This window comes from Euprymna scolopes, chromosome 44, assembly GCF_053919585.1.
Source record: "Euprymna scolopes isolate OS-2025 chromosome 44, ASM5391958v1, whole genome shotgun sequence".
Classification (NCBI taxonomy): Eukaryota; Metazoa; Mollusca; class Cephalopoda; order Sepiida; family Sepiolidae; genus Euprymna; species Euprymna scolopes.
The window spans coordinates 10,796,677-10,819,919 of record NC_136525.1 but is presented as its reverse complement, the minus strand read 5'-3'; the positions used below and the strand labels follow the sequence as shown (position 1 = coordinate 10,819,919).

Below are 23,243 nucleotides of genomic sequence, written 5' to 3'. Positions count from 1 at the left end.
CAGAGAAAAAAAAGGTCAAAGACCCTAGTGTTTTGATGTGATGTTTTTAATATAATAAACTAGTTATGACCAAAGTTTCATTTCATTCGGACAAAACACTAAGAAACTGGGCCTTATTAGAGTTGGGGCCCGTTGTTTTTTAGTCACCCTGTATATATATATATATATATATATATATATATATATATATATATATATAGATGCTTTCATTTGATTTAAGATTTACTCTTTGATAACAATTATAGTACATATATATACACACACATTATATATATATATATAGATATATATATGTATATATATATATGTGAAATCTATATATTAATTAATTAATTAAAATATCATATTTAAGCGTAAGTAGACAAGACAAAGCCATACATTGATATGCATAGATTTATTTATAATAAGAAAAAACTATGTAACTTTTCACGAAGAAATAACTACAAGAAACCTTCTCTACCACCAATAGCAATGGCCAAGAACACATTACCTGAAAGTACTTCTTTTAAACTCCTCGGCCTAACGTTTACAGGGGATATGAACTGAAATAGATACATTGAGAGCTTTGCCAAGGCTGCTGCAAGGAAGGTTGGCTCCCTCTACCGTGCTAGAAAACTACTTACGCCTGACAGTATCCTATACCTCTATAAGGCAACCATTCGCCCATGTATGGAGTACTGTTGTCACATCTGGGCTGGTGCATCTGCTGCTTGTCTCTCGCTCCTGGACAGGGTTCAAAAGAGAGTCGCCAACCTGATAGGTCCTGAACTGTCATCTAGGCTTCAGCCTCTGTCCCATCGACGAGATGTTGCATCCCTCTGCCGGTTCTACAAATACTTTAATGGTGAATGCTCTGACGAACTGCAAACACTTGTACCTCCCCGACGTAACTACCCTCGACAAACCCGACAAGCTACTAAGTCTCATCCCTTTACAGTAGAGATCCCTAGGTGCAAGAAAGCCTTTTACTCCAATAGTTTCTTCCCCAGAACTGCGGGTCTTTGGAACTCCCTTCCGGGATTCTGCTTTCCCAACTGTACTGATATGCAGAAGTTCAAGTGTAATGTTAACAAACATCTCTCTACTCATCTCCCTTCATAATGACCCCGCTAATTAAGTCCCTGATAGTAGCCCCCTGCTTCAAAGTAGCACTGTGCCTTGTTTGGGGTGAAAATTGAATAAAAAAAAAAAAAATAGATAAAAACAAATAAAAAAAATATTTATATATTCCTCTAAGTTTCGTCCTTCTTTCAAAGTTTCCTTGGGATGATTGTTTTGAAAAAAATAACACTCAAGTACAATAGCTGTAAATATTTGGTGCGTTTGTGGTGTGAACAGAAGTTTTTGTTTTTTTTCGAACAGACCATAGCCGTTAGGATTCAAAATGCGTATTTAATAATAATTCCTTATTTAATAAAAAAAGCTTTTTTTTTTTAATTTTATTTTAATAGAGACACTTAAAAAAAATATGGACACTATTGTATAGCAAAAAAAAAAAAAAGGAAAATCGTAAAAACTCGGAAGTCGAAACTCACCTATTGTTATTTTCTCTTCAGCACGTTCTGTGGAAATGTAATCAACATTCGAATATTATAAAATCAATGATTTTGAGAAAAATATCTTTATCAATGAATGTGATAAACGAATGTTTTATAGTAAACAATTCATTAATGAATGATTCATAGTAAAAGATTTAATTAATGGATACAATAAAATCGTTAATAGTAACTAACTTCATCAATGAATTGTATCCATATTTGAAATTGCAGACGTTAAAAATACAAACCTACATTCGAAATGCAATTTTTATGCGGATATTAAAATGTAAAAGTACATTCAAAATGTAGATTTTATGCAGATTTAAAATATATAAATCTACATCCGAAATGTAGTTTTTATGCAGATATTAAAATATAAAACTACATCCTGATGTAATTTTTACGCAAATAAAAAAATATACATCTACATTTGAAATGTAGTTTTTATGCAGATACTCATAATACAAATTACCTTCGAAATATAGATTTTATGCAGATATTAAATATGCAAATCTTCATTCGAAATGTAGGTTCTATACAGATATTGTGAATATAAATCTACATAGTAAATGAGGTTTTTGAAAAAAATGAAAAATACAAAGCAAAATTCGAAATGTAGATTTTATACAAATAGGAAAAATACAAATCCACATTTGAATTGTAGATTTTATGCAGATATTGAAAATACAAATCCATATTTAAAGATATTGAAAATACAAATCCATATTAAAAATGTAGATTTTATGCAGATATTAAAAATACAACTCTACATTCGAAATGTAGATTTTATGCAGATATTGCAAATACAAATCCACATTTAAAATGTAGATGTTATGCAGATATTAAAAATACAAATCTACATTCGAAATGTAGATTTTATGCAGATATTGAGAATATAAATCTACATAGTAAATGGGTTTTCCGAAAAAAAAAATGAAAAATACAAAGCAATATTCGAAAAGTAGAATTCATGCAGATATTAAAAATATAAATCTACATTCGAAATGTAGATTTTATGCAGATATTGAAAATACAAATCAACATTCGAAATGTAGATTTTATGCAGATATTGAAAATGCAAAGCTACATTCAAAATGTAAATTTTATGCAGATATTGAAAATGTAAAGCTACATTCGAAATGTAAATTTTATCCAGATATTGAAAATACAAATCCACATTTGAAATGTAGATTTTATACAAATATATAAAAATGCAAGGCTACATTTGAAATGTAGATTTTATGCAGATATTGTAAATACAAACCTACATTTGAAATGTAGTTTTTATATAAATATATAAAATTGCAAACCTACATCCAAAATAAGATTTAGAAAAATAGCAAAAAATACAAACCAACACTTGAAATGTGAATTTTATGCAGATGTTAGAAATGTAATTTTTATGCAGATGTATAAAAATGCAAACCTATATTCGAAATGTAGATTTTATGCAGATATTAAATTACAACCTACTTTCGAAGTGTAGTATTTATTCAGATTTATAGAATTACAAGTCTACATTCAGAAAGTAGATTTTATGCAGATATATAAAAATACAAACTTCCATTCAAAATGTAGATTTTACGCAGGTATTAAAAATGCAAATCTACATTCAAATGTAGTTTTTATGCGGGTATAAAAAATACATTCAGGATTTATTTGTACAGCAGCATTAAAACATTTAAAATGTAGTTTTTGTACAAATGATAAAAACAAAACTCAGGTTTGTGCAAATACATTACATTTGTTAAAGTTGGATTTGTGAAAATAATTATTTAAAATCACTAATCGGATAAAATACATATTTTTCAACTTTATAAAAAAGTAAAAATATTATAAATGTATTTTTTTTTCTTCTTGCAAAAATATATTGCCATGCATTTATTTCTATCTAAGCAGAGAGTTTCTTATTTTTCTGAAGAGTATATGCACGAAAATAGCCGCTAGCGACATAATAACCGTTTGTTTCTGCACAATAAAACAGATCTGTAAAAAAAATGTACCGAAATTTTAATTTTCTGGAGAAGCTGTTTTGCATGAAAAAAAAAATATTTGGATCTTGGAATGTAACTATACTGTTATTCTTATATATGTATCGCACCGAGTCATTGAAATTTTCAGGTTGGTATCTGAGGGCGCATTAATTTACTGGGAAAGATGTACCCCCCGTCTTCGTTTAGACGTGCATCTAGAAGGAAACTCTGATGTAAAAACCAGCGGTCTACTGTATGCTCTGTCTTGTGGCAGGTTAGCAGTAATGCTAAAAAGTGTGGTTGGTTCTACGCAAAGCCTTCACCATTATAAAAAAATCAGCTGTGTGGATTTCTGAACAAATTAGTTCTTGTGGTGGAACCTCACACGTTAAAATCAACGAGAGTGTTCACTATATATATGTCAATATTTTGTTGATTTTTTTTAATGATAATACGGTTATTAGCATCTTCAAACTTGGAGATCTAGGAAAATATTTTTTTCTTTGAAAATCGCCCATATTTTTTGGGCGTAAACAAATATTTATTTATTGTTTTACTTATAAAACAGTAATCTACAAACACGTATATATATATATATTAAAATTGTTAAATCGATTTAATTGGTTCACATTTGGTCAATGAAACCATATTCCCCAGAAAACATAGCCTCTCTGTGGAATATTATCGTGGGACTGATTCCCTACAGTCTACAACATAGCTGTCTACAAATCCAATGTCAACAGCTATTTGTCATAAACCATTGTCATAAATTATAAAAGTCATAATTTTCAATCCTCGTGGTCATAAATTATAAAAGTCATAATTTTCAATCCTTTCGTAATATTCATCATCATTCAACTGACACAGAAAATCGGGTACCGGTGCCACATGAGGGGAGGTGCTTTTAAAAGCACCATTTCTTGCCTTGACAGAGTAATAAACAAAATCGGATTCTCTTCCATACAGCTCATTTCTCTCAAAAGAGACGTGACTAGCCTTTATCGTTATTTTCATGGAAGGTATTCGACTGAGCTCCAATATCCGTTTCCTCCTGGTAAGACGTTCACAACAGATACTTTGACCAGTAACTCAATAGATGTAGCAGGAGTAGTTAATTTTAGGACGCATAGGTAAAGGACTTTTGCATCCTATTTTCTGGAATGATAGAATGATATAAATATTTTTTCCAGTGACGTTAGCAACTGATCTTTAGAGTTGCCTCCCCTCTGCCAACCAATTTTTTTTTCACAAATTCGAAACCATGAAATAAAGACTAACTCATAGAATACGAAAATGCCTAGTGAGCCAGTCACTTTTCTCTTTTCTTTTCTAAACAACAACCAATATGTCTGAAGACGGTCGAAGGACAATCCGACCGAAACATTGCACAAATAACACTCAAGGTGAGAACAATAGTCCGATCAATACAAGTAATATGATTCTATATATTTTTTGTTTTAATACGAAAAGAAGAAAAAAAAAACGACATTGAGTGAACACGATATACAAGCAACATAACATCACAATATTTCAAAAAAAAAAAAAAGAAAAAAAGTAAGCTTCAAACGAGCACATTAAAGCTATGAGCACTTCTACATTATGCAGACGGCGCCATTTTCTTTTCTTTTTTTTTGGTGCGTTTTACAAAATTGTCGCCAAGTGGTGCTTTTCGGTCGAATAACAGGGGAGATAACTCATGCTTTTCCGGAATTTTTTTTTATCTTAAAATGAATGTAAATTACCTAAATATGCGTAAATTGTTGACGTCGAATCCTTTTTTTTTTTTTTTTTTTACAGAGTGGTCACCACTTATCAAGGCCCGGAAGCCACTCAGGGATAAGGGTTATTGCAAGTACATTACGTTAGTGTGGAGATTTGATGAAGTGTTTACTTAAGGGGACGGTTCATTAGGAACTTGTTAACGTTGGACTTGAACACATCCAAGTTGTAGTCAGGTGGGAAGCAGGCAGACGGAACAGAGTTCCACAGGCGTGCAGTTCTAAGAAAGAAACTTTGTTCATGGAATCGACGGGAAACAATAGACTTTTTGCAGGCTAATTGAGTGTTGTGTGTGTGTGTGTGCATGTGTGTGTTTGTGTGTGTGTGTTTGTGTGTGTATGTGTGTGTATGTTTGTGTGTGTATGTGTGTAGGTGTGTGTGTATGTGTGTGTATGTTTGTGTGTGTATGTGTGTGCATGTGTGTGTTTGTGTGTGTGTGTTTGTGTGTAGGTGTGTGTATGTTTGTGTGTGTATGTGTGTGCATGTGTGTGTTTGTGTGTGTGTGTGTTTGTGTGTGTATGTGTGTATGTTTGTGTGTGTATGTGTGTAGGTGTGTGTGTATGTGTGTAGGTGTGTGTGTATGTGTGTGTTTGTGTGTGTATGTTTGTGTGTGTATGTGTGTGCATGTGTGTGTTTGTGTGTGTGTGTTTGTGTGTAGGTGTGTGTATGTTTGTGTGTGTATGTGTGTGCATGTGTGTGTTTGTGTGTGTATGTGTGTATGTTTGTGTGTGTATGTGTGTAGGTGTGTGTGTATGTGTGTGTTTGTGTGTGTATGTTTGTGTGTGTATGTGTGTGCATGTGTGTGTTTGTGTGTGTGTGTGTTTGTGTGTAGGTGTGTGTATGTTTGTGTGTGTATGTGTGTGCATGTGTGTGTTTGTGTGTGTGTTTGTGTGTAGGTGTGTGTATGTTTGTGTGTGTATGTGTGTGCATGTGTGTGTTTGTGTGTGTGTGTGTTTGTGTGTGTATGTGTGTATGTTTGTGTGTGTATGTGTGTAGGTGTGTGTGTATGTGCGTGTTTGTGTGTGTATGTGTGTGTGTGTGTGTGTGTGTGTGTGTGCATGTGTGTGTAGGTGTGTGTATGTGTGTGTAGGTGTGTGTATGTTTGTGTGTGTATGTGTGTGCATGTGTGTGTTTGTGTGTGTGTTTGTGTGTAGGTGTGTGTATGTTTGTGTGTGTATGTGTGTGCATGTGTGTGTTTGTGTGTGTGTGTTTGTGTGTGTATGTGTGTATGTTTGTGTGCGTATGTGTGTGTATGTGTGTAGGTGTGTGTATATGTGTGTATGTGTGTGTATATGTGTGTATACGTGTATGTATGTATGTGTGTGTATATGTGTGTATGTGTGTGTATATGTGTGTATACGTGTATGTATGCATGTGTGTGTGTGTGTGTGTGTAAGTAGAAATAGTCCAAATACTGTAGAATTGAATTTACAATATTATATCAAAACAAGGAATACGAAAATAAAAGTGAAAAGTTTCTTATTCCATGGAGTTTCAAAGATAGATTCTTCTCCTTAGAGAAAAAAAAAACGCTAGTAAAAGGTAAGTAGAGATAAATATCTATTTTTGCTGGTTTGCTCAATTTCTGAAAACAGTCAAGAAATAAAAATTGAAAGAAAATTATAAGTTTGTAGATAAAATGAAAAGAAGTGTTGAGGTGGCCAAAACAATAGTAGCAGTGACGGATTCTGCTGGACATGCCGGACTTGTTGGAAAAGTTTCAGTTCGGAAATGTAGGTGCTTTTTTTTTTCTTTTTTTTTTTTCGAAAGGGAAGTCTAACGCAGCTTATATTTATTTATATGCGGTTGACAAAGGGGAGGCAACTCTAATAAAGATCGACATCTCATATGTGATGTCCACGCACAAGAACGTTCACAGAGAATGTTTGACTAATTATATATATTGACACATTTTTATACAATAAATGATTTGGTTTTCAAATATTTTTCTGTTCGAAAAAAAAAAAAAAAACAATTCTGTTTATTATTCGCCGTGTTAGTTGACCAAGAAGAAATTGGAATTATCGCCTTCTAAAAAATGGCGCCGTCCGTGTAATGCATAAGTGCCAAACAATGAATAATAAAAACAATTGAAATGATCATAAGCTTGCATGAGATGAGTACCGGCGGTTTCAAATCAGGCAGTAAAACCTGACTAATAATGATTAACGATTTGACATTATCGACAGTGTTAATTCTCGTCTCCCTTCCCCACCGTCTGATCTACAACTATATACTAATAATTTGCTAATATCTTTCCTCTGAAGAGAAAAAATATTTACCGTCTGATCTACAACTATATACTAATAATTTGCTAATATCTTAACATCTTAATATTAGTTTAATATCTATTTTAATTTGATTTTAATATTTTTAATTTTAATATTTTTTATTTTTATTCAATATTTAATTTTTTAATTTTTATTAAAAAATTTTTTTTTTATTTAATTTTTAATATTTTAATAATTTAATTTTAATATATATCTTAATATCTTAATATACTAATAATTTGTTTATATCTTTCCTCTGAAGAGAAAATGACACTCTTTGAAACTTTGTGGATTAATAATTTTTTTAAAGTAATTTGTCGATAAATAAATTTCCTTGTAAATTTTAATTTACACTCTTGATTTCTTTTCATTATGACAAGATCTACTTCCTATTTGTGTTTGTATTGAATTTTTTTTTTGTTTGGTTCGGATTAATATATAAATATATTAATATTTATTATTAGTTTTAAGTTTACACTTGCATTTATCGGGTAAACTTTCCATTCCTATTGCCTGAATTGATATCAATATATATAAGTGAAAGTGCCTGTGTGTCTGTGTACATTTCTCTACACAATAACTGTCAATTTTTCAGTCTAAAGACTCGAAATTTGATATATGTAATCAGTTTTCGGCCAGAAATTTGGCTGTTAAGGGGTCAAAGTTCAACGATTTGACTTTTGAGAACTCTACCAAACTCCTCCGACAAATTTGGGTCTAAACACTTGAAATGTTAGATATAGGTTCCTTAGACATGGATCTAACTTAATAACTTGATTTGAGTCCAAAATAATAAATGTTAATGGGTCATAATAGGGGTCAAAGTTTTAAAAAATTTACCGCTTTTTTCTTTCTTTGCTCAACGCCGGGCTGAAATGCTAGTGTACATATATATATATATATATATATATATATATATATATATATATATATATATATAAATACGATAGTGTGTGTGTTATTTTGTGTATCACGCTTACATCTTTTTTGCTTCCGGGTGACTGCCATTTAATTGTTATGATCTTCCATTTCTTGTAATAAATAATTTTACTAAAAATTCTTCATAAATTTTGGTTTCAGTTTCGATTACAGCTGATGGCACTGAATTCATCTAATTTTTTTATAAATAATTTTACCAAAAATTCTTCATATATATATATATATATATATATATTCATATAAGTTTTGGTATTGGTTTAAGCTGATGCACCCGAATAATAGGGATATATATTTTTTTTATTTTCGAAAATAAAAATTTATGATATATAAGAATCGATAGAAAATTGACTATAATAATATATACGAAATCTGCAAGAATTAAAATATCATATTTAAACATATTTTATTTCACGACCGGGCTACGCCGGGCGTCCCTGCTAGTTTAGATAAATACTTTTGCAGTTTTAACAAAAGAGCTACAATAATATCAGAGCATCTCCATTTATGCTGAACATCCACAGAATACTAACATCAATATACAGGGTGTTTCAAAAGTCTTGGGAACATTATGAGTTATTAAAAATCGTTATGTTCCCAAGACTTTTGAAACACCCTGTATTATATATTAAAGAGTTCGCTGTGGAATTTCCACGGTCCCACCAGTATATATATATATATATATATATATATATATATATATATATATATATATATATATATATATATATATAAAGTTGACCGTCTGTGTGTGTGTGTGTGTCTGGTCACGAATAGGCTCCTATATGGTTGACTATTATAGAAAACTGACCACATATAATGATAGAAGATGTATCGAGACACAGGAATAGGGATGTTTGATCTAGCATAATGATGATTCATTAAAATTGTACGCGCCTGGTCCACAAAGTATGGAAATAAATTTAAAAATAAAAAAAAAAACGTTTACAAGTGTTTTTGATATAGATGTACATAATACTTTGATAATTATGTTTTAACTTAAATATGATGATATAATAAAATTGTGGAGGTCTGCGTTCGCGCCTGGTCTCCATAGAATGGAAATAGGCACAAACTTTAATAAAGACTTTTTCATATCTATCTGCGTTAGTATACTTTGATAATAATGTTTCAGTTTGAAGAAATATGGTATAATAAAATTATGGGGGTGTTCGTTTGCGCCTGACCTCCAAAGAATGGAAATATGTCACAAAGTTTAACAAGGTTTTTTTAATATAGATCCACAGAATATAGCGACCACCCCGCATATGCTAAATATTATACGTAACATCTTTTTCGGTGTAAGTCAGTTAATCCGTGTCTATATTTAAATATATTAATCATTATTTTTTTATGGTGTGAGTTAACCTAAATTTAAAGAGTCTAATTTTAAATTTTGTTCTTTTAATAAGAGTTTATTAATTAAAGACAATAAGTTGTAATCGTTTAATAAGAGTTTATTAATTAAAGACAATAAGTTATAGCCGTTTAATAAGAGTTTATTAATTAAAGACGATAAATTGTAGAAACCTACATGCCGTTTAATTGTATTGAGATTTATTTGAAATAAATGTAACAATTTTTGCTTGTTTGAAGTCAAAAGAATAAAAGAATAATGCATTCAGGCAATTGCTATTTTATATATATATACGTAAATTGAATAAAATCACAAGCTACATGAATAGAAATTCACTTATTTTGGCGTTAAGCTCTTACAGCTGTTTCGTGAAAGGATGGACAATTACCTCTCGTCCATAGAACTGTAAATCCTCCATCAAGTCACTCCTCAGAGACGCTTACAACTATTCCCAACAAATTTTTCAATCCGTTGTGAACACGTTTATTTTTCCCTATTTATGAGAGAAAAATAAACGTGTTCACAACGGATTGAAAAACTTGTTGGGAATAGTTGTAAGCGTCTCTGAGGAGTGACTTGATGGAAGATTTACAGTTCTATGGACGAGAGGTAATTGTCCATCCTTTCACGAAACAGCTGTAAGAGCTTAACGCCAAAATAGGTGAATTTCTATTCATGTAGGTTGTGATTTTATTCAATTTACGTATATATGCTCTGAAAACTCTTTGGAAAATTCATTGAGCTGAGATTCTAATTGAGTTGCTATTATAGACAATTATATTCTAAACTTGCAACAGAAAGGAATTGTTGATAAAATAAAATAAAATAATATATATCACTTTTATGCCTAATCGTCTGAATTCAGGACCAAAGAACGACAAAAGGTAATGAAATATAAAACTACCACATATAAAGAAAGGCGGAGTTTATGAATTCCTCACCAATCGCTCTGAAAACTGCAGATATAAGATCAACTCAATAGGGGGAGGCAAATTTAGTCCCCTAGAGCTATAATATATTAAATGATGGGGGGGGGAGATGAATTTAATGAATTAGTATAGATTCATTTACATGTGCCAAGAAATCAAGGCACAAACAAAGAAGCATAGTGTACGAACGTTTCAAAGACGATATCGTGTTTATTTAGATATACATCTCCTTCAAATATAACAGAAAATTTATTTGATTGCTTTTTGAGAAAAGCGTATTTCTCCCGAAATATCAAAATATATATTCACCATCACAATGGCTTTGTTATAGTGAGTGAAAGTTTTATTTTAAAAAAATATTACATGTATTGCTTCTATTTGTTTATAGGAAGTAATATATGTATAGCGTGTATATTCTAACGCACGTATTATCATATATATATATATATATATATATATATATATATATATATATATATATATATATATATTCAGGCAAACATTATTAAAAACAACAGAGATACCTTGCTTAATGATTCTTTTTTTTTTTCATTTTTTCGATCTTTCGTAAGATTTTTTTAACTTCAAGATGGAAGGTATTACAAATGTTCCATGGTTCACACGAGCGCTTTCGATTCTTTCTTGAATCATCATCAGGTGGGGATAAAATATTAAAAATAGTCCTCGCCGGCGACAAAAATGTTGGAGCAAACCAATATTGTGTACAAATTTCAATGCCCCTTAGGAGAGTGTAACTCCGAAAATAAAAACGCATATATTGGACATACAAAAACAATATTGTCCCGTCGATTAACGATGCATTTGAACAGTACTAGCTCAATATACCAGCATGTAACAAATCAACACAGCTGTCCCCCTCTAATCTTAGAAAGGTCCTCGTGGACAACACAAGGATTTTGCAACGAGAAAGTAATTGTAAAAAAATTTTAAAATACTTGGAGCACTATATATAAAAACCCAGCACCCATCTATAAATAGCATTAATTTTGAAAGTAGCAATAATGTGCTGAAATGTTTAGCATAACCAGTATACGACTGGTTTTACTAACATTGCCTTTTATCATCCTAATTTTTGATCGAGTTTTTTTATCACTCGTAAATGTATATTTTAATCGACTTTTCATTGACTCTTTTTAACTATATATTTCACCTCTATTTTTAATATTTTATCTCCACCTGATGATGATTCAAGAAAGAATCGAAAGCGCTCGTGTGAACCATGGAACATTTGTAAATACCTTCCATCTTGAAGTTAAAAAAATCTTACGAAAGATCGAAAAAATGAAAAAAAGAATCATTAAGCAAGGTATCTCTGTTGATTTTAATAATGTTTGCCTGAATGAAGGAATGCTGCCTAAATACACTAATATATATATATATATATATATATATATATATATATATATATACATACATACTTGTATTAGACAATACACACTATACATATATTACTTCCTATGAACAAATGGAAGCGATACATGTAATATTCTATTTCTCTATATCTTATATCTCTATAAATAATATTTTTGTAGTTAGCTTAAAGCAATGCTTATAAGTAAGTATATACTATTTAAAAAAGCTGTTTGCAATTCAGGTTCGAGCCTGTGCTGAATTGCAAACAGCCTTATTAAAAAGGTATATATATATATATATACTTATCAGCATTGCTTTAAGCTAACTACAATAATATTATTTATAGTTATAAATCATGCATGCATTATATATATATATATGTACAAATACATACATATATATATGTATGTATATACATACACATAAAGACAGAAGGATACATAACACAACATACATACATGTAGACATAATAAACATACATATATTCATATGGAAGTGTATATATCTACTTACATAGAAATATATGTAAGTATATGTGTATCATATATTTATATATCATATATATTTATATATCATATATATTTATATATCATATATATATATTTATATATTTATATATCATATATATATATATATATATATATCATATATATATATCATATATATTTATATATCATATATATTTATATATCATATATATTTATATATCATATATATATATCATATATATATCATATATATTTATATCATATATATATCATATATATTTATATCATATATATTTATATATCATATATATATATCATATATATATATTTATATATCATATATATATATTTATATATCATATATATATGTATTTATATATCATATATATATGTATTTATATATCATATATATATGTATTTATATATCATATATATATGTATTTATATATCATATATATATGTATTTATATATCATATATATATATATTTATATATCATATATATATGTATTTATATATCATATATATATGTATTTATATATCATATATATATGTATTTATATATCATATATATATATTTATATATCATATATATATATATTTATATATCATATATATTTATATATCATATATATATATATCATATATATATATATCATATATATATATATCATATATATTTATATATCATATATATATATTTATATATCATATATATATTTATATATCATATATATATCATATATATATATCATATATATATATTTATATATCATATATATATATCATATTTATATATCATATATATATATTTATATATCATATATATCATATATCATATATTTATATATCATATTTATATATATATATATACATCATATATTTATATATCATATTTATACACACACACACATGATATACATATACTTACATATGAATATATGTAAATCTATGTATATCATGTAAATAAATTGTGTGGAGGGAGTATATGGTGGCACTGATGTGTATGTGTGTCTGTTCGTGTCTGTGTGCATATATATATATATATATATATATATATATATATATACTAACACTGACGAAGCTTCTAGAAGATTAAAATTAAAATAATTTTTAGAAATGGAGCGTGAATGATGCCATAAATGTGGTTAAACAAACAAAACTAACTAAAATAACTAAAAGAAATGAGAACTCACCCGTGTAAAAGTCGGTCTCACCAGAATTGTCTGTGAATATTCAACAAATAGTCACATTATACTTGTTTCTTTTTTTTTTGTTGTTGTTTTTTTATGCAATAATTCTTTTTTATTTTAATTTAATTACATCACTCTCCAATAACATAAATTAAAACAAATAAATAATTATTTTAGTCACTTGGACATTTTAAATTTCGGGTACATTTTTTTTTTTTTTTTTATTTGTGAAGATTTCCAAGGGGAGACAATTCAAAGAGTTGCTAAAGTTTCATTTAACGTATCGGTAAAAGCAAACACACGAAATTAAAAATGACACAAAAGTAAAACATTATTAGCTTTTTATGTTTTATTTAAATCTAATAATTAAAATGTTGCCGCCAGTGCTTAACGTACACTGTTACTGTAATAAATTGGGTATAATAATAATAATAATAATAATAATAATAATAATAATAAGAAGAAGAAGAAGAAGAAGAAGAAGAAGAAGAAGAAGAAGCAGAAGAAGAAGAAGAAGAAGAAGAAGAAGAAGAAGAAGAAGAAGAAGAAGAAAGTATTTTGTGGGCTTTTTAAGTCTTTGGGTCTAATAGTTTACGCGCCTGAAATGCACATTTATCAAATAATCAGTCTAAGAAAAAGAATATTCAGAAATTAAACGAAATTTTACAAAAATAAATGAAAATAAAAATAAAAAATAATCCTTAATACTTATAAACTTTAAGAACATCTTGAATTGTCTCCCCTCAAAATTTTTCAAAATAAAATGAAATAACTAAAATGCACAAGCACCTCATTTTTTTCTACTTGTTTTTAATTTATCACAGTTATCATTTGATATTTCAGAAATGATATCACTTATCATTTAATATTTCAGAAATGATATCACGATTATCATTTGATATTTCACAAATGATATCACTATTATCATTTGATATGTCTGCAATGATATCACTAATACCATTTGATATTTCAAAAATGATATCACTGTTATCATTTGATATGTCAGCAATGATATCACCATTATCATTTGATATTTCAGTAATGATATCACCATTATCGTAAATGATAATGTTTAAATATTGAGAAGCTTGGAAAACAATACAAAACAAACAATAAAATAAAAATTTAAAAAAAAACATACAACATAAAACAACAAAAATAACGATATGGTTTTGCGATAGTATTGTTTAATAAGAAAACACCTAACAAGGAAAACTTTGGATATTAACGTAGGCAGAAACTTATTAGCTCGGAATTCCCTGTGTTGCCAGGTCGACATATATTACCGGACGGAAGGTTAAGATACACCGAATATAATAATTATTAATCCTGTCAAGTTTTTCCATCAAACTGAACCATATGTTGAATTTATGAAAGTATAAAACACACCAATCTTCATCTATGAAAATCAAACGGAGGAAATAACTCTCGTACTTAAAGGGGAAATAACTCTGTTCAAATAAATAAGTTTACTTCCGTTTTTTAAGCGCAACTGATGTCCGCTAATAAAAATTAGTAATAAATTAAATATATTAACTTTAAATAATATTTCCAAACAGAATAATTAAAACTAATAACTATAAATATAACTTAACTAATAACTGAGTGTTAAAATGAATTTTCTTTGATATAATATGCAGATGAAATAACTTCTTGAATGTAGATTTCCTTTGAATAAATAGTATATATAGAAATCATGCAGGAATACGGGTGTATAAAAGTTCGGTTTCGATATGAAAATGAATTTGTGAAACAGTGCAGCATTTGTACCTATTAATTACATTGTGAACAAACATATCTATCTATCTCTCTATATATATATTACTGATACATGCATATGTGTGTATATATGTACATATATTACACATATATGCGTGTATATATGAACATATATTATTCATACATATATATTCGTATACATATGTACATATATACAGATATATGCGTGTATATATATATATATATATATATATTATTCATACATATATACGGATATATGCGTGTATATATATGTACATATATACAGATATATGCGTGTATATATATATAGATATATGCATGTATATATATAGATATATGCGTGTATATATATATATATATATATATTATTCATGTATATGTATGCGTGTATATATGTATATATATATATACATATATATTATTCATGCATATATATGCGTATATATATATGTACATATATACAGATATATGCGTGTATATATGTACAAATATATACGCATATATATGCGTGTATATTTGTACATATATACAGATATATATACGTGTGTGTGTGACATATTATATATATGTGTATATATGTACATATATATATTAGATACATGTATGTATATATGTGCATATATATAGCAGAAGATCAGTGTAACATTGATACCGTCAGTTTTAAATCTGACAAAGGGGATCAGCACGTGACTGTTCTTTGTGGACTCCTCGGCCTCTGTTGTTGTCTTTTGCCCATGTAATAATAATAATTGATCATCGAATATTTTGCTGCGGTGTTCTGCTAATCTTACAAAGATATATATATATATATATATATATATATATATATATATATATATATATATATATAACTACTTCATTTACTCACACAAATTTAATATACGAAAGTTTAGATTTATGCGTAAACTTTAAGTATTTACTTCAAAAGTGCTCAATACGTAGGTAGAGCTAGTTAGTAATTTATAAAATATATATGGCGATTAAGCTAGACTGAATATTCTGCGTTTCATCCACTGTAGGATTCGTCAGGCTTATGCGCGAATTTTGTGGTTGCTTCTTGTTTTTATATATGTTGAGGATTTCTAGTTAGCCAATCAGCTTTCTAGTATCCACCGCGCCCCCTCCTATCAGCCAATGAGCATGCATTTTATCGAACAAAGGATCTGTTTTAGAACTAGGTTAGTGGTTTAAGGTAGATCTTTTCCCTCCTTTTTTTTTATATATATGAATATACCTATGTGTATTTTTTTTTATATATATGAATATACCTATGTGTACACACACACACACATGCACACATATATACATATATATATATATATATATATATATATACATATATGCATGATCGTTTATGTATATTCATGTTTATTTAATTTATTTATTTGTTTGTTTTCTATTGTTATTGTTAGTTTTAAAGCTATTTTGTATCGCTATCCTAGAGTAAGTTTTATTTTGTGAACACAGTTGTTTGCTATTTCTCGTCTACAGTTTAATAGATTTTGAGGTTCTTTAAAGTACAGGATAGCAAATTTTTCATGGAGGCATAATTTACATGGGTCGTCTAAATATCTGCACGTGGTAGCTTGTCTCATTATTTTCCATTCGACATTGAAGGTACTTTTGTGGTCATAGTATCGGGTTTTAAAATCTAAGGAAGTCATGCCTATGTAATATTTCTTGTTATTCGGGTTTTCTTTCGCAAATATTGTTGCTTGATAAACTACACTAAAAAAAAATAATAAAATAACAAATAAAAAACACCGTATAAAAACAACACTAGCGAATAAATACTGGGAACTCAAAGAAAGCGGACATTCGCCGGTAATCGATGGAAAATAATGAGACAAGCTACCAAGTGCAGACATTTAGACGACCAATGTAAATTATGCCTCCATGAAAAATTTGCTATCCTGTACTTTAAAGAACCTCAAAATCTATTAAACTGTAGACGAGAAATAGCAAACAACTGTGTTCACAAAATAAAACTTACTCTAGGATAGCGATACAAAATAGCTTTAAAACTAACACTAACAATAGAAAACAAACAAATAAATAAATTAAATAAACATGAATATACATAAACGATCACACATATATGTATATATATATGTGTATATATGTATATATGTGTGCATGTGTGTGTACACATAGGTATATTCATATATATAAAAAAATGCACATAGGTATATTCATATATATATATATATATATATATATATATATATATATATAAAAAGGAGGGAAAAGATCTACTTTAAACCACTAACCTAGTTCTAAAACAGATCCTTTGTTCGATAAAATGCATGCCCATTGGCTGATAGGAGGGGGCGCGGTGGATACTAGAAAGCTGATTGGCTAACTAGAAATCCTCAACATATATAAAAACAAGAAGCAACCACAAAATTCGCGCATAAGCCTGACGAATCCTACAGTGGATGAAACGCAGGATATTCAGTGTAGCTTAATCGCCATATATATTTTATAAATTACTATATATATATATATATATATATATATCGATGCTTCTATATATATATCTATATAGATATATATAGCAACACCGATATATATATATATATATATATATAATTTTCATTAACCGCAAAATATTTTATAAGACTTGAAAATTTACGTGTTGTGTTTTTTTTTGTTTTTGTTTTTTTTTTGTATGACGTTGTCTGTAGATTCAAATCCCACACGCAAATTTCGTAATGTTTTTATTATTATTATTATTATTATTATTATTATTATTATTATTATTATTTTTATTATTATTATTATTTTCCGTTAACTAGAAAGAAGTTTATATAAAATAATTTTATAAAAGAAACAGTAAGTTCTCTACAGTGCAATGTAGAATAACATATATGTTGGACTAAGTTACTGCATGGAGGCATGTGAAGCTTCTTCTCCGGATGATTTCACGAATTTCGATGATAATAAAAATAAAGAAGTGCGAAATATTCGTTGATTATCATTTAAACCCAGTGCAACGTCGGGCCTCCCTGCTAGTATATATATATTACTGCTTCATTGACATATACTAATATCATAAGCTAATATATTATATATCTATTTGTTGTCAGTATTTACTTCAACAATGCTCAATACCTGATTAGAGCTATGGAGTAGTTTAAAAATATACATTCATGATTGAACTCTACCTTAAAGAAACCAAAAATGCATTTTGAAAATAGAATGAATGTTGAACGAAGTTTTGATGGGGGAAATGAGCCATCAAATTCAAACCATGCGATAAATAAGTTTCAAACACAGAAAAAAAAAACATCGGCGAATGTTATGTTCGACAACAGAGGAGACTTGGAGCAGAAACAACACATTTAGGAGAAGGAAAAATCCAGAACGAAATGAATAACCACTCAACAAAGCAAATAAAACTCCGAAGACTTCATAGACGTAAACTCAACTTTATTGAAAGATAAACCAAGGAAAAAAGTAATGTCGATAAAAGGCCTGGTATGTGGGTCTTTGGATAGGAAGGGAAAGGTTATTGCGGTTATTGGGAACAATCTATGTGGAAAACCTTAGCTATAGAAAAGCTCAGAGATAAGCTAAAGCTATTTTTGTTGCAAATTAAGAAAATGTACGAAGCATGTATATAGTGTTCGTTGTTTGTATCTTGTCTTTTTCTCTGTGTTTGTGTGTATTAAGGGGGTGAGCCTCAAAATATACAAGTGAAAAAAAAAAAGAGGATGGGTTTAAGGTTAGATTGCAGAAGATAAACGAAGGGGTATTCTTAGACCCAACGTAAAGCTCCGTTTGAGCAAAGTTTGAAGAAATTTTACGAAACGTATTATAATGTTCGTTTTTGTATTTTATCCTTTTTCTGAGTGCGTTTATTGGAAGGTTGATGTACGTGCCTCAAAATATACAAGTGAGAGGCCCGATAAGAGGAAGTGTAGGTTTTAGAGGACAAAATAGGGTAAATTAAAATTCATACAAGCCAAAATAAAGCCCAAAAATTGGGCCAAAAATTGCTACAATGTTGCAAGATTCGTAACAAAAGAAAAAAATGTACTCGTGTCTAACGTTCGTTTTTGGTATTTTCTCCTTTGTTGTGTGTATGTATATTGGGGGGGGGTAAGGTATGTGCCTCAAAATATACAAGTGAGATATTGAAAATGGGGTGCGGACGATAAATGGGGCAAAAATTCATACAAGGCAAAACAAAACTCCATTTTTAGGGTAAATATTGCGATAATAAAGTTAGTAAAGTGATACAATGACCAAAAGAAATACAAAAAAAAAATGTGCTGAGTGCTTGTGGTGAATGTCTTATTGATAAATCTTTTTTTTTTTTTTTGTATGGGAGCACGACACCGTAATAATCTAGGTATGGAAGACATCAACTCCAGGCTTTTTAATAGAAAAAAAAAATTGTGGAAATCAGAGTTCGTTTAGAGTTCTTTGTGATATTTCTTTAGTGCAAGTGCAGCAAAGGACACCAAACAGTATAGACTGATTTGTAATGGGTGCAGCAGTAGATGTGATGTGGCAGCCATGAACAGTGGTAGCGAGATCTTGCTTCACTTCTTTTTGTAATGAGGTAAGAAAAAAAAAAAAAAGAAACACCTGATGGTGGGGGTATATTTGGGGGGGGGAGGTAAAAGACAGAGAAGATCAGAATTTTTTTTTTTTTTTTTTTTTTTTTTGCACCCGAGAGGAATTTTTTTTTTTTTTTCCACTCAAGCTCACTATCTATCGATCCGCCAATCAATCTCTCTGTAGGCTCGGGGTTTGGTCATGCGAGTACGAACTCCTCGTAGATCGAACTAAGAATCCATTAAAAGAAAAAAAAGACAAGTTTTGCATAAGCCACATGATACAATCAAGATTGGTTCTTGTCCAAAAATCCACCTACAGTAAAAAAAAATAAATAAATAAATTAAAGAAAAATATGTATGATGTACGCATTCGTGACGAAACGAAAATATCCTATTCCAAAAAATCACGTAAATTTACCAAGCAGTTTTATTTTTTTTATAAAGAAAATAATTTTAAGCATTTAATAGGAATTCGTAGGCATTACAACAGAAAAATAAAATTTTATGAATATCCAAGAAGTGACTCTTTCGCTTGCCATTTTGAAAAAAACTCAAGAAACAAATGGAATATAACAAAACAATGATTCATACTTACTAGATTTATGTTGTAATGCCTACGAATTCCAATTAATCACTTAAAAATGATTTTATTTATAAACAATAAAACTTATTGATCAATTTATGTGATTTTTTTGGGACAAGATATTTTTGTTTCGTCCCGGGTACGTACATCATACAGATTTTTCCTGATTTTTTTTTTTTTTTTTTCATGTAGAGGGGATTCTGAACAAGGACCTCGGGTTTTTATAAGGTCGACAATTGTTTGAATCATTCACACACAAAAAACAGAAAGTGTAATGGAATAAGTCCCGACTCAACGTCAGCAGAAAACGGTGCTAGGCTAAAACAAGTTCCGGATATAAAATATTTCCTGTTACTTCCGGTTTGGGTCAAGAATAAAAATTTACAATACAAGATGTGTTCCTTAAACCTCCGGAGACGTGGGAGCGGTGCATTATTTTCATGCAGTGTGTCTTGGGACAGAATAGCCTGGCGGTGTCCATCCATATCCAGACTCCGAGCACATACAGCACCTGGTATTACCAAATGGTCACCCGTTTTAGTATTGGCCAGGCTACATCAATCTAATGAGAACCAGTGCGAAGAAAGATTGGAAAGTGGGATTACGTAGCCAGCGGCTTACAGGAAAATCACTCTGTCCTGAAAAAATGCCTGAGCAGCCCCGTCGTTATTTTCACATAGAAGCGCCTTTAGACGATTAGCAATAAACCAACTCTTTCTTACAGAGAGAAGGCAAAGACTGGGAGGGTCTGAATGAAGGCAAATCAAAATCTGTTTAGCAATTAAGAGTTTTTTTTTTGTTATATAATACTAAACGAGGAATCCATTAAAATTCAGTTAGTATTATGCATCTAAAATTGAGAAAAACCGTTTTTACTCAGTTACGTTATTAGATAAGGAAGACGTCAAATAAAATTCGTTTTGTTTGGTATATTCACATAATGCTGACATTTTTCAAGCTTGCTTTTCTTAATTTTAGTTGCATAATGCTAACTGGATTTTAATGGAAATGATTTCTCATTCAACGATTATGCAACGCCTCTATCCACTGGGTCGCAAAATCGAGTCTCTACGGTTCCAGGTGAGCATTGTCTGAAGATAGCGGTTTCAATCCAACCCAAAGCTGGCCAGAGGATTAGTTGGCCAAGACGTGGTGAGACAACTATATAGATGAGATTAAAAGTCTACAAAAATAAAATGAATGAACAGAAAATGTTTTTAAAAAATCTTCTATTTCCAAACTAGACTTTATTTCATTATATATTTATTTAAATTAATTGCATTAAATATTTTTATAAAAAAATATACATTTTATTATTTTTGTAATAAATAAACTATTAAAAATACGAATTCTTCTGAAATTATATATATATATATATATATATATATATATATATATATATATATATATATATATATATATAAAATAAAAATGGAAATTCAATTAACTTTCTTGAAGTTATGTATTTGGATTTTACCGTCACTGGATTATTTATCTTCCACCAGACTATCCATTCATGTGTAATCACCTTTTTCTTCACCATATTCCCTCTGCTTAACTTATTTTGTTTTCAAGTAAGATCTTTGACTTACTTGTTGTTTCATCAAATACTTTTGCATGCAAAATCCGATCCCGCATTTTGCTAATTCCTACTCTCTGATGAGAAGGAAAGTATTTCTTCGAAACTCCGCGGATTAAGGACTATCCACTTATCTAGTGTTTCCTTTTCAGATTAAATATGTTTTTAACTCTTTTTCAAAGTGTTTTTTAACATGTTTTATTAACTGTTTGCTCATATATATATATATATATATATATATATATATATATATATATAATTGTCCGATTTTTTTCCTTTTTTTTTTTTTTTTTTTTTTTTTTTGATATGTAAACTTTTATTTTTAACCAAAACCGGAAGTGAGAGGAAGTATTGTATATCCAGAACCTATTTTAACCTAACGCCGTTTTCCCCTGACTTTGCGTCGGGACTTAATTCCGTTACACCGGATAGACATGATGCTTAGTACTGACTCATAGATTTTATGATACAATTAATAATTTTTTTTTAAAATGAGGGGGGGGGAGCATATATTTATTTTTTAATTTAACAGGAAGTCCCATTATGTTTATATAAACACTAGAAAAATACCCGTCCCAGGATGGGTAAAATTAATTCCCTGAACCTAATAGTTTTGCATCATTTTTATGTCCTATTAATGCTACCAGGTAAACCGATATACCTATCTATGGAATAATAGACTCAAAGACTATAAATATAGTTACATCTAACACATTATTGGGTAGCGATTCATGGCAGTTATGGTCTCAGAATCATGATGTTTACTTCTGTAACATATTTTGCTAATAGATTTTTGTTAACCATACCACTGTGCTGATCTTTATTATTTATTATATCGGCCCGCAAGCTACAAAAATCGACAAGATTAAAATTAATATATGGTGTCTTCAATAAGTTTCCAGACTTTTTTTTTATACAGGCATTTAAAATTGTTGTA

At 29.3% G+C, this 23,243-nt stretch overlaps 1 protein-coding gene across 1 annotated transcript in view; it reads right to left on the bottom strand.

Annotated features, from left to right (window-relative positions):
- LOC145268689 (uncharacterized) overlaps positions 1–23,243 on the bottom strand; it is a 1,072,728-nt gene that overhangs the window by 617,721 nt on the left and 431,764 nt on the right. The window contains exons 78-79 of the mRNA XM_080124201.1: positions 13,840–13,869; positions 1,536–1,562 (exon numbers count right to left, since the gene is read on the bottom strand). Coding sequence (XP_079980327.1) covers positions 1,536–1,562; positions 13,840–13,869 — 57 coding nt within the window. The remainder of the gene's footprint in view (positions 1–1,535; positions 1,563–13,839; positions 13,870–23,243) is intronic.